Raw genomic sequence first — 12,720 nt, forward strand, 5'->3', positions numbered from 1 at the left:
GGGGCGGGGCTAGGGCCCGTGGAGGGTCCTCTTTTTTTAATTTTTTAAATATGGTAACCCTAGATTTGAATCATGTATAGAGAAGAACCTTTTCTGCATGTTGTTTACATTAGAAATTCAAGTCCCAGCCTGCCCTCACTGGCAGCTGGATAAGCAGTGAAGAGCAGCACAGGACAGGAAAAGCTGAGAGGGAGGAGCCTGGCAGTTCACCGGCTGCTGGTCCCTCTCTGCGGTGCCTACACCACTTGAACCCCGACGCCCTGTTAACCCCCCTACACAGTAAGGGGTGAGGCAGTTCCTCGTGCAGAATGACCCCCCCCACACACACACACACACAGGTGGGCACCCCACTGGCGACCCGTCCTCAACAGTCCCTGGCTGCGTTAGATGCTCCCCAAGCAGCAGCCAGGAACCAGCCTGTAGCGCCCGCGTGTGCGAACTGCCCCGCCCCTTCTCACCTCCCCCACGTGCAGCCCCGAGGCAGGGGTGGGGAGGAGCCAGCCACAGGCAGGGCCCGCAGCGCCACCTGCTGCCCCGTAGGAGGAACGCACATGTCCCAGCCCGGGAAAGGCGTGGGGGACACCCCAGAGACAGCCGCACCACGAAGATAGTCGGGTAGTCTTTCCCTGCCCCCGGCTTTCCAGAAGGGGTGATGAGGACGTTGCCTCTCTATTTCCGGGTGAAAGACATTGGTCATCGGGGATTGGCTTGTTTGTCCCACAGCAGCCAATAGACATTGGTTTGCGGGGGCGGGGGCGGGACTCCGCCGTGCAAGCGAATGGGCCGCCTCGCTTTCGGATCTGTGTGTCAAGGACGATCAGGTGAGACGGCGGCTGGTTAATTATTCATGACCCGCGAGTATGCAAATGATGGGGTGGGGCTCCGCCAGCGACCACCATGGCGACGGGGGCTGGCGGCGGCGGTGGCGCGAGCCGGCCTCCCGGGACCCAGCCCGGATCCAGCGCCGGGACGGTGAGGAGCCGCGGCCCTGGTGGGGGCTGAGGGGACTGTCCGCCCGGGGGGCTCCGCTACCACCGCCCTCACGGGGCGGCCCCTCCCCGTGGCCCCGCTTTCCTCCCCCGCTGACCCGAGGCGCCGCGGCTGCGAGCAGAGCCGAGGCCGCGCGGGTCACTCGTGAGCGTCACGGGTTCGCGTCTCCCCTTGGGAGCGGGGTCCGCCCGGCTCGGCCAGCGCGTCTGATCCCGGCGAGTCCCCGCGTGCGGGGTGTCTGCCCGCTCCGGGGAATTCGGCTACTCCCGATCGAACGTGGCTTATTTGTGCTAGCACTAGTGCCATTAGCTCAGCGGGCTCTGTCTCTGCGTAGGCCTAGAGAGATTAGCCTTTTGTCCGTGAACGTCAAATTCACTTACAGATACTTCAGTCAATAACGAAACTTACCCATAGGCAAAGTAGAGAAAACACAGCTCGAGAACAAGAGCTTGGCTTAAGAATATTTGTGTTGTATGTTTTTTGTTATAAAGCTTTGATTTTTTTTATCTCATTCTCTACTGTCATTAAATAATAATTGTGTGACCTCCCCCAATAATTTCCAACAATAGTGAAAATTTAAACAGATGGAAAATTGGTGGGGGGGGGGAATGCTTTAAAATAACTATCAATATTATCCATCAAAATTTATTTTAAAAAATCAGTTTCTCCCAACCTGTTCACATGCATAAAGATATTCACATGTGTTTGCAGAGCTAGCATCAAAAACTACAGTTACATCAAGAATTAGTGTTAAAATTCCAAAATTCATAGTTACTGTATGTTTTTATTCATTAGTCCAGCGGTCCTCAACCTGGGAACTGTGAGCCCTTTCAAGGGACTGTGGGGCCCCAGGCTGAAGCCCCGACTCCTGGTGCCCCCTGTGGGTCCGAACCTGGAAGGCGTGGGGCTGAAGCCCCAATTACTGGCATCCCCCATGGGCTGAAGCCCCGATTACCGGCATCCCCTGCAGGATGAAGCTGGGAGGCATGGAGCTAATGCCCCGATTCACGGTGCCCCCTGCAGGGCTGAAGCTGGGAGGCGCAGGGCTGAAGCCCCGATTCCTGGTGCCCCCTGAGGGGCTGAAGCTGGGAGCTGTAGGGTTGAAGCCCCGATTCCCAGCACCCCCTGCGGGGCTAAAGCTGGGAGGTGTTTCCTGTGGTGCAAAACCCCTGAGCCCATGGGCAGAGTTCGGGACATGGAGGGCATTTCCCCCCAAAAAAGAACTGCAGCGCAAGAGCATGGCAGTCCTGGAGGCAGCTCCCCACCATCTCCTCTCCTTGCCCCTGGTCTGGTCAGGTCAGAGGTGGGAAGCTGGAGCCAGGCAGTGCGGGGCAGCTGCTGCTCTGGCTGGTGCCATGGAGCAGGCAGCGTTCCCTCCTCTTCTGCTGGTCTCCCGGGTTCAAGCTGCTCCTCAGCTCCCAGCCCCCTTTGCTTCCACAGAGGCAGCAGGTTCACTGGATGGGGAGACCTGACTCTGTGGCTGGCAGACCCTTCCAAGAACAGGGACTGCCAGGGAGTCCTCTCAGTATATAGCCCCTAATACTCCTCTCTGTACACCCTGACCTACACACTCCCTGAACTATCCCCTGCCCACACGCAGCCCCTAGTACTCCTCTCCCTGTCCCCTGAGCTACCCACTCCCTGCACACAGCCCCTAGCCACCCCCCTCCCTGCACCCTGAGCTACCCTCCTGCCTGCACACAGCCCCAGCTACCCCCCTCTCTGTACCCTGAGCTACCTCCAATGCCCGCACACAGCCCCTAGCCACCCGCCTCCCTGCACCCACAGCCACCCTCTGTGTTCACATAGCCCCAGCTACCCCCTCTCTGCACCTTGAGCTACCCTTTTTCTGCATACAGCCCCTAGCTACCCCTCCCTGCACCCTAAGCTGTTTTCAAACTTTTTGAGCTAAGCCCCCACTTTTGAGTTGTAATTTTAGGGTTCTGTGCCTCCCTCCCCCCAACCCAGACAGGCTGGGTGGCCTGCTGAGGTGAGTCAGGGGGTGGAGGTGGTGCTGCCTCCCTGGACCCTGCCATGTGGAGGTGGCTTGAGCCCCGCTGGCCCCTGCTCACCCAAAATAGAAGTCAAACTATACCTATGCCCAAGGCCCCTCTGCCCGCACTGGGCCCTGGAGTTTTTATAGCATGTCGAGGGGTTCCTCAAAGAGAAAAAGGTTGAGAACCCCTGCATTAGTCAGTTCATAAGAACGGCCCTACTGGGTCCTTTAATATGCTAGGATATGTATCATCTGGATTGGCTGATTTATAAGTGTCACATTTTCCAAGTGTTTCTCTACTTGCTTTTTATTAAGTTATTTTTTGCAAAGTTTTCTTTTTATTGCGAACTCTTACGATTTTTGTCACAAATCTCTCAATATTTGGCATTTTTCCTTAAGGCCCTGGTCTTGGAGTCGTATGATTACATGAGATCTCACTTTTGCTTTTTAAATGATCTACAAACTTAGCTTTCTTATCCGGGTGGGGATAAGCTTGAAAAGACTAAAAAACCCCAAACCGGCTTTAAAAATCATGAGATTTTAAAAATCTCATGATTTTTGAATGGTTGGGTTGGCTACAGTGCAATTGTGAAATCCCTTTTTCCATATTTTTTGTTGAAGACAGATTTACAAGGAAGCTTATTATCACAGCCATATGAGTTGTCTTTATTTAACATCTCCAGTCCCCTCCCAAAAATCTCATTTATTGATGGACCATCTTTCTCTCTGTTCCCACACTTCTGCCATCTTTCCAGTTTCACAGAAGGCACAGGGCCTGGAAGAGAGTAAGGTTTACCCCTTTCAGCTCTCTTGAATTGCTGTGGCGAGAGGTTGCTGTTGTCCTAGAGTATGTTATTACAGCGATGGGTTCCCTAGAAATACTGAAAGTAACTGCAGACACCTTGAACAGCATCTGTCTGTCCTTGTATCTTAGTGATGCTGGCTGATCTGCTCTGCTCTTGCTTGTTTTCTCTCCAGCAGGCCCAGATGGAGAACAAGAGGATAAACAGGGAGAGTGATGCAGTGGAAAAAAGGGGCCCATACATCATGACCAAAGCTTCCTCCATTCATGCCAAACTGCGTAAGTAATGGACTGGGCTGCCACAGAGTCCCTATCTCCCTAGCAAGTTCCCATCTGAGGGTCAGGGGAGGGTAATGAAACATTTCACCTCCAGGTTAATGGTTCAGCTCAGCCCAGGTCAGTAGTGACTGTAAATTGTACCATCTGTGTGAAATGAGTTGAATTGAAAATTAATCCAGGTTTAGTAAACATTTTGTGGTTTTCTATCACTGCAGTTGCTATGGTTATTGACAGTTTCAGCGGAGAGGCCAGGGATTGAATGGGTCATGGAGCCTGCCTCCCTTGGAGGTGATTGTGCTAGGGATGGGTGACAGTCCATTGGTGGACTGCATGGCAGAAGCTAGCACTGCCTGTCCCATGCCTGTTTTGTGAATAAAGCCTTCTGTCTCCAGGCCTTTCAGTCGAGTTCTTTCCCAATCCCAATGCCAGCTCAAAATATGGCTTAAAAGAGAAGCACATGAGTAGCCCACTGCAGAGACTGATGGGTCCCTCGCATTGTAAACCTTGCACTGAGGGAGTTCAAGTTATGCATTGCACTGCTTGGTAATAATTTTTTCCATCTGAGGAATGTTCTCCTTAAATCAGAAGTTAAAGCCTAGATCTTTCCCTTTAATTAGAATAACTGGTCAACTAGATCTTCTGTTTAGTGCTGGAAGTTTTGGTCAAATTAAACCATTTGTACTAAAAAAAAAAAAAAAAAAAACTTCTATCTTTTATCATGATCAACTTGGATTGCTCTAGGCAAGTAGTATTGCATAATTCTGTCGTGACTGCCTATAGAATATTGCCATTGGATTACTAACGAAGGGGTCATAATTTGAATGGGACAGAATAGCTCAAGACTTCCACATAAACTAAAATCAAAGCTGACTGCCCTTAATATAGGGGAAGCATTTTGAAACTCTTATGGTGATTGCCTAGGCCCCATGACTGATAGTTTCATCCACCATTTGTCCGTAAGGCTTTCAAATCTGGGGGCTTTGAACCCAATTGCTATCTAAAAATTCAGAAACATCTGTGGCCAAAAGTGCCTTTCGTGTTCATCTGGCTAAGTGACTGCCACCATTTCTCTGATGTGGATCTTGCTACGGTTGTCCTTTGTATCTTCCAAGCTAGGTAACTGCCATGTGCACCGAGGAGTTATAGATGGTGGAGAATGTAAATGCCTGATTGCTCGGCAGCTTGAGTTGCAGGGAGCTCATTGCGCTAATTCTCCAGACTCTTCTCCTTGCTTGCTTTTTTGCCTGCAATTCAAGGTATTGTCTTTGATTGCCAAAACCTTACGCTGGTTGGGTCCTGGCTAGCTGAGCCTGTCTACTGCCCAGGCAACAGAAGTCAGCTGAGGTGCTTTTGCTGACGTCCCTAGATTTGAACATGTGGGGACTGGAGATGGGGGAATGCTTGGTGGAGGGCTCTTGACTTTGGAACTTGCTTCACCACCACTCACCCACCCCGGTCTGATGTTTTCTCAAGCTTTATATTAAGCTCTGAAGGCAAATCTGTTTCCCCAGGCTTTTGTAGAGGTGGGGGGTATTTTTGAGGGCAACATGTAGATTAATGGCAGTTGATACGTCTAATGTTGGCATTAGTCAGCAAGTCATGTGTTTAATATTGTTCGGCACCAAAGCATATGTGACTGGCAGGGGAAAGGGGGCTTTTAAATTAAACAAATGGAAGACACCGCCATGTGCGTCTGACTACATGGATAACAAAATCAACTGCCTCTTTCAATCAGTGATAAGAATTGACATGTTGGAATTGTTTCTGTACCATATACTGCATGTGAAAGGCATTGTAAAGCAGCTGCGCTCTTGTTAGCGATGACTTATGACAACTTGCCCCAGGAGTACGGGTCAGTTGGGTTCAGGGTTGTAAGTATCCTTGTTTGGGTTTCAGAGAAGCATCGAGAAATGGCGAAGGCGGTGCTGCGGAGGAAAGGCATCCTGGGGGCAACCGTTCAACAGCAACCAAAGCCAGCAGCAAAGAGGTTTGAGCCCATTTCTTTTCACTGTTGACAAGCCGTATTTTCAAATTCATATTTGAGAGACCGGATAGCTCAGAGGATTAGGAGCAGGATATGGGGCCTTTGACCTCTAGGTCACTCCTTCTAATTCAGCTCAGGTGTGTAGTGACTGATAGGTCAGCATTATACGTGAAATGAGTTTAGTGTCTCCGGTCAGTTCCCAGTGTGTGTTCACATCACAAACCAGTGATCACCGTTCACATTAATTGTGTGCTGCCCTCTTCCTCTCCCTACCCCCTTGTTGACAGCCTCAGCTAAGAGGCAAATGACTGCCTGAACTGCCTTAATGTTCCTAGAGGAGGTCCCTCCTGGTCAGGCATGAGGCTCATTGGCAAGGGGCAGCTTAAGGAAGCTTGTGATGCTGCTGCCTATGGTGTAACTGTTCTGTGGCTAAACAGAGGACATCACTCTCTAGAACAACTCAACTGGTGGGTTGCAACCCCCATAGGATCACAAAAATCAATCAGAGGGGTCACACAGTATTGAAAACTTGATTACAATCTTAAGCAAAGAAAATGTCACTTCTCCCACTCCCTGCACACCTTTATCCTTCCTGTTAGCCTCTTAAAACACAACACACAAATTATATAGGCTTATAATTGTTAGCATTGACACATGTATTGTAAAAGGAAGAGTAAAAAAGCAGGCTATGAAAATTGTTGACTTTGAATGAGGAGTTGCCAACAGTTGGGAAATGCTGCCCTAGAGCTGTCAATCCAGCACATTCACAAACATTAAATCCTTTCAACAAGATACGTATTTCTCCTCTCAGTCTGGGGGATAGTCTGGCTTTGAGGAATTAAGCAGCTAAATTTATTGCAGCACCTGGAGTTGGAGGTGGAGTTAATTTCCAGCTGCTATGGCCTATAGTGGCTGAGAGAGTCGAGATTAGCAATACTTAGGCCAGGGTTAGTCAATTATTTTTTGTCCAGGTTCAAATTTCTTGGTCAAGGTCCAGACTCCAGAGAAAATAATAAATAATAATAATGATAATAAGTAAATAAAAAGATTTCGGGGTCTGATCAAAAGCATCGGGTGATCCAGATTTGGCCCATGATCCACCTATTGACTACCCCTGACCTAGGCAGTAAAGTGAGAGGACATCTCTAGTGTCCACTGCCGTGCCTCCTATCCTGTGTTCTTAGCCTGGCAGACGGTCAGATCTGTGATCACACTTCCCCATCTAGATGTCTGTTGCAGGCTCATTTGTGCACCTCTCTCTAGGTCAGTGAAGTTTAACAAGGGCTATGCTGCTCTCAGCCAGACAGCGGATGAGAACCTGGTGTCCCTTGATTCAGACAGGTGAGAGCTTTGTGTGTGTCAGTGGCTTGGTGCTTTGAGGTAGGTGTACTCGGGTACTGAGTGATGCCTACTTGGTGGATCTGAGCCCCTGCATAGCAACACTTTGTTCAAGACACAAAGTTACTAACTGACTAAGCTATGCCAGCCTCTATTTATATGGAGATTCCTTTTTGAAGGGAGAGAAGTCCACTTACATTAAGGGAGCTGACCTGGGGCTGTAACGTAAAGGGAAGTGGCTGACTTGCCACCTTTGTGACCAGTCTGCTTGCCCCCAGCAGTACAACCCTGAGGGAGCTGGACATGTTAACAACCTGAGTTGCAAATTCTATTCCCATCTTTGTGAGACTGATGCATTGCTGACCTGTAATCCAGGCTCATGTGGGCACCTGTTGGAGAGGGTGATGCAGGACCCTCTTTACATTTGCACTGCTAATGAGTGTTTCAGCAGGACAGTGCTGATATTGAGGTCCCTGCTGAAACACTCATTAGCAGTGCAAAGGTAAAGAGCCATTCTTCACTCCTTCACTTCAAAGATCCCCTTATCTGCTTGCTGGGAAGGGGAGGAGGTCGTATACACCCCACTGACTGAGAGCTGATGCAGCAGTTGATGCGCTTCACACATTCTCTTGCTTACCTGACTGTTGCATTCTTCTCTTAGTGATGGGGAGCTGGAGTCAAGATGTTCCTCCGGTTACTCCTCTGCAGAGGCAAGTCCAGAGTGTTTTGTTTTATTATTTCTCACGCCCCCGTATGATTCACATGGATCCAGTCTCATTCTGCCCCACCCCTAACGATCCCCTTTGTCCAGTTGCCATGTACTTGATGGCAAAGAGTTCAGTATGTGGAATGTAATTTACTTTACTCCTCTAAAGCTGTTTGTGGACTTTGCTGAGCTTGGACAGTTAACTAGACTGGTCAGTTTCAAATTTTCGATTCTCCTGCCATAGCATAATGCTGTTCTGGTGCCAAAAACTGCAAGGGGATACTTAATTCTCCATCCCCAACCGCAAAACAAATCAACCACAGTTTTGATACGGCTAAAAATTCCTATCCATTTCCTATTCAGGTATGTAAACCCTGTCTCTTTCCAGACCCTGAAGCAGTTTGTCCCAAGCTTAGCTTTGTAAAGGACTTTGAGCGGCAACCCTAACACTGATCTGTGTAGTGTTCATCAGTGTCTACAGTCCAAGAGTTAAAGCTCTTTCCTCCATTGTGCACTTTCTCTGCTCAGCTGGTGTTGCTTCCTCTGTGAGAAGCTGCTGGCTGGGAGCTGGGGATCAGGAGCAACACAGGAAACTTGGAACTCTTTGAGTTTAAATCAGTATTTTTTTGCTAAGACTTGATCCTAGTTTTAAAAGTTCCTTTCAGTTTAAATCAACCCTCTCCTCCTCTCACCCCTCTAACCAGCCCACCTTGATTGCTTGGCTCCTGAGGGGGTGTGCGTGTAATAAGAATGCAAATGAAATTAACTTGCAAACTACAACCCCAACCATGAGAGGGTATGATAGACATCACATAGTACAGGGAACATCTTTTCGTTGGAGCTGGAGCAGTGGAGGGCTTCAGTGTTCCCAACTGACTGACATGCTTCAGGAGTTCTTATCTCTTCTGTCGCCCACTCAGCAGGTGAACCAAGATCTGAGCCGTCAGCTTCTGCAGGATGGGTACCACCTAGATGAGATCCCGGACGATGAGGACCTAGATCTCATTCCCCCAAAACCTGTTGCCTCATCACCTTGTCCCTGTTGCTTTGGGGAGTCTCTCTCCTGCACAATCCAGTAGGCACTGCTCAACCGGGGCTGCACACTACAAGTCAAGGGCCAGCACTTTCTACCTTGTTTCTTAGGACATTAGCATGCCTGATAGAGGCAACTACATTCAGCACTGAACATTGGCAGAAACTGAAATGGGCTCAGTGACTGAAGAACGGGACACTGCCACTGCTGCAGTTATTGGCACCTGCTCAAGTTGAGCAGCAACAGTTGATTATCCCAAAGCTACTTTTTGTTACATACAGTGATATAATATATAGATATTATGTGTAGCTATTCAGGTTGCCTGGATGCGACTGGTCACCTCATGCAGTGTTGGAGTGTGGAAAGATGCTTCATGCTGGCTGGGGGAAGAGGGAGAAGAGAGAACATGTGGGTACTCTCACTCTTAAAGGAGAACTCCAAAGCTGTTTGTAAAGGGGAACAGCAAAGGTCTCAAGTCAGTAACCTAACAAGCTGGAGAAATGCAAATGAAGGCACTTGAGTGTCTGCAAACAGTCATTCCTTTTCCTCATCTGCCAGGGCTGGGGTTCGGGATCTGGTGCTGCCTTGGGTGGTTGCCATGTCCTTATAGACTCTGAACTCAGGATCTAGCAGGTAAGCAGAAAAGGAAGGAACTTTTATTTCCCCCATGTTGAAACAAGCTACTTGAAAGGCTCTTGAATACTCTGATCCAGTTTGCTCACACGGTTTGTTAATCCTGTGGGATTTCAAATGATTTGCTTTCGTTCTTTGGGGTTCATCTCATTAACTGGTTGTTTTTATGATATAACTAAAGCATTGACTGTCCTTTATTTAAAAAACAAAACAAAACACAACAACAAAAAATCTTTGTCCAGGGGCTTTCAAGGTGATTAGAGCTGCTGTGCGATCCTGGATGGTAACATTACTGCCACAGCACTACAGTTTCTGAGTGTATCTCGTAAGCAACTTCAGGCCCTGGCCTTTAATCCCCACTTCTGTAGAGGTGACCTAACAAACTGTCTGCATTTATTTATTTATTTTCTTTGGTGTATTCACTAGTCCTGGCTTGAAGTCAGCGGGGCCCCCGCTGGGACAGAGAGGTTGAGGTAGGCCAGCTGAGATGGAATTCCTTTGAGAAACAGCAGAGGTTAGTGGAGGAGGAGGGCTGCCTAATAAGTGTCTAGTTAGATTAATGGATGTAATGGCCTCTATAATTGCTCTGGGTTTGCTTTGAACTAAATCTATACGTAATGATCAAAACCAAAGCCTGCTGCTCCTTTTGAGTACTGAGGCAGGCACCGTGAGGTGACTGGGTGTGGTTGAGATGAGGGTCATGGCAGGTGTGGGCAGGATCTTGAGCTGCTTTAGTTGAGAGGCTGTCTGCTAAAGATTCCATGTTGCCTACTGAGAGCGCTCTACATTCCATGCATCTGATGTGATTAATCAGGTGGCTGGTTTATAGTTGTCTGACTGGACCAGTAGCACGCTGTATTATATAGAAACACTGCTAACATCTCTTGTAGGACATGTCAATTTCTGTTTATTAGTGAGTTTTAGGGGCTTCTGACTAGGTCATAATAGTTTTACTCTGCCATGCAAGGTCTGAATTTAGGAGTGAGAAGTTTTAGTGTGAATTTGGCTGATAACCTTTTAGTTACAAAAATACAAAATCAGAACAGAGTCTTGTGCTGTTCTTACTCATCCTGTCAACTATGAATCTCTGCATCGCGGCATACCGTCAGGATTGCTTTCCTTCATGCTTTTTTTTTTTTTTTTTTTTTTTGGTGAGCCAATCCCAAATATGGTGGGCTGTTGAAACAGTCCTGAAATGTATCCATTGTGCTGATGTGATCTCCTAGAGCATTATGATACAATGAACTGACTTCCTCTAAAAGGGCAAAATTCATAAAGATGGATTTGGTCTTCATCCTAAAAATTAAGGAAATTTAATTCTTTTAAAAAACCAACCTGCATCAAAGTGGCTTGAGGATTCTGAGCCTCCTTCCATGATGCTCAGCATTAGTTAGTTTCAATTCCATTATTAATTCTTTGCCCTTCAGAACAGGAGTAGCAACCAATACTGTGATTTCCCTGCCATTGGCTTACTGTGCACACGAACAGTAATTTTTTGTAGTGGATTGTTTTATGTAGAGATTATGATGCTATGGAAGCACTTGAAGGGCTGTTTGGTTTATATTTAAATGTTATTTATTTTTTTCTGCTAGTCAGATGTTCATTGACTGGCAGTGAAGCTTTGAGCTCTGGAGTGTAGTCTCTCTACCACCGCTGTCCTAGCCCTGTCCTTTATACTGTGTCTTCATTAGTATTCAGCTGTGTGCTGTGATTGAGCATTCTTGTCCAGAATGTGGTGTCATGGCCAGAGGAGGGAGCAGTTTCCACGTTACTGTTGCCTTTTGGTCATTCTGTAGATCTTGGGGACTGAGCATAGTCTGACACTAATGCTGCAGCCTAGAGGGGTGCCAGAATGATTCCTGGATGTAATAGAGGCCTCAAGGACAGAATGTCTTGATGCTAAAATCTTGGATGGCACATGTCACCAACTGTTGAGGCTCCTGTCTCTGCTGGCTGAAGCGGATTAAATTTATATATGAAGTGGCTTGAGTTCCCTCCCCTTGTGACCTTTTCTCAGCTGGATGGTCCCAGACCAGTGCACTTGAGCCCATTCTGTTTACATCTTCTCCTTGAGGAGAGGGTTGTTCTGTAAGTACCTGTACGGGCTGGGCCTAGAAGTTGGCTGACTCTGGCTGCTTTCAGTGGCACTTTCCTGATCCCAGCAGTTGAATAAATGAGCTTGGATTTCATGGCACCTCTAAAGCTGTGGACCACACCAAGTGTGCTGCCTTACTTAGGGCTATATGTTGCAACCAAGTCCATGTTTGATTGGCAGCAGTGAGGAGGTTATGGAGGGTTTACTTCCCCATCAGCACAGGTGCACTCACATTAGTAGTGGCCTGAAAGGTTTGGGTGCTTGGTTCTGTGCTTAACTTCCTACTTGCCTTTCACTTGTTAAAACAGGGAGTTGGAATATGATGCTGTGCCCTTTCCTGCTAAATCTCAGGGCCTGAATTACAGATCCTTTTGCTGTGGAAAATACTCTCCCAGTCAATTCCAGGGAGCTGTTTTAGCTCAAAGTTAATCTCTGTTCTAGTCTAACGTTCTTTAATGGTGCTTGTTCAACTACCAAGACAATACAAGAGAGTTGTGGCTATGAAGTAGTCTTTAGTCCAGAACCTCTAGGTTAAGTAGTGAGCAGATCATTATGTGTTTGGGGCAAGGACAGAAGACAAGGGGGGCTCTATCTGACATGAAGTTAAAAAGCCGCCTTAAATCAGTCTTGCTGTGATATGCAGAGGACAACCAGCTTCTAAAGAAATCTGACGTTTTAAGTATTGCTACAGAGAACTATGACAAAGTTTTATATTTCTGGTCAAGGGAAGTTTGTTTATAATAAACTTGATCTTGTGTTACACAAGCAGTGTGTTTTACTGTAGGTGGGAGCAATCGCATTCAGTGCTTGGTGCAACTGAGAGTTCCTGATTGACTTAATAGATAACTGGGCAGAATTCAGCCA

The 12,720-nt window shown here is 47.7% G+C and overlaps 1 protein-coding gene across 3 annotated transcripts; it reads left to right on the top strand.

Annotated features, from left to right (window-relative positions):
- Positions 1-886: 886 nt before the first annotated feature.
- On the top strand, positions 887-12,702 carry FAM219B (family with sequence similarity 219 member B). 3 transcript variants are annotated; one of them, XM_054041340.1, is made up of 6 exons: positions 887-972; positions 3,965-4,067; positions 5,964-6,054; positions 7,315-7,392; positions 8,051-8,099; positions 9,016-12,702. In XM_054041340.1, exons 1-6 carry the CDS (start codon positions 898-900, stop codon positions 9,172-9,174), a joined length of 555 nt encoding a protein of 184 aa, XP_053897315.1. In that variant the 5' UTR covers positions 887-897; the 3' UTR covers positions 9,175-12,702. The 3 variants fall into 3 exon arrangements, with proteins under 3 accessions (XP_053897315.1, XP_053897316.1, XP_053897317.1); XM_054041341.1 differs by having other exon boundaries at positions 9,019-12,702; XM_054041342.1 differs by having other exon boundaries at positions 3,968-4,067.
- Positions 12,703-12,720: the final 18 nt, after the last annotated feature.

Source organism: Malaclemys terrapin, chromosome 10 (assembly GCF_027887155.1).
Source record: "Malaclemys terrapin pileata isolate rMalTer1 chromosome 10, rMalTer1.hap1, whole genome shotgun sequence".
NCBI classification, from domain to species: Eukaryota; Metazoa; Chordata; order Testudines; family Emydidae; genus Malaclemys; species Malaclemys terrapin.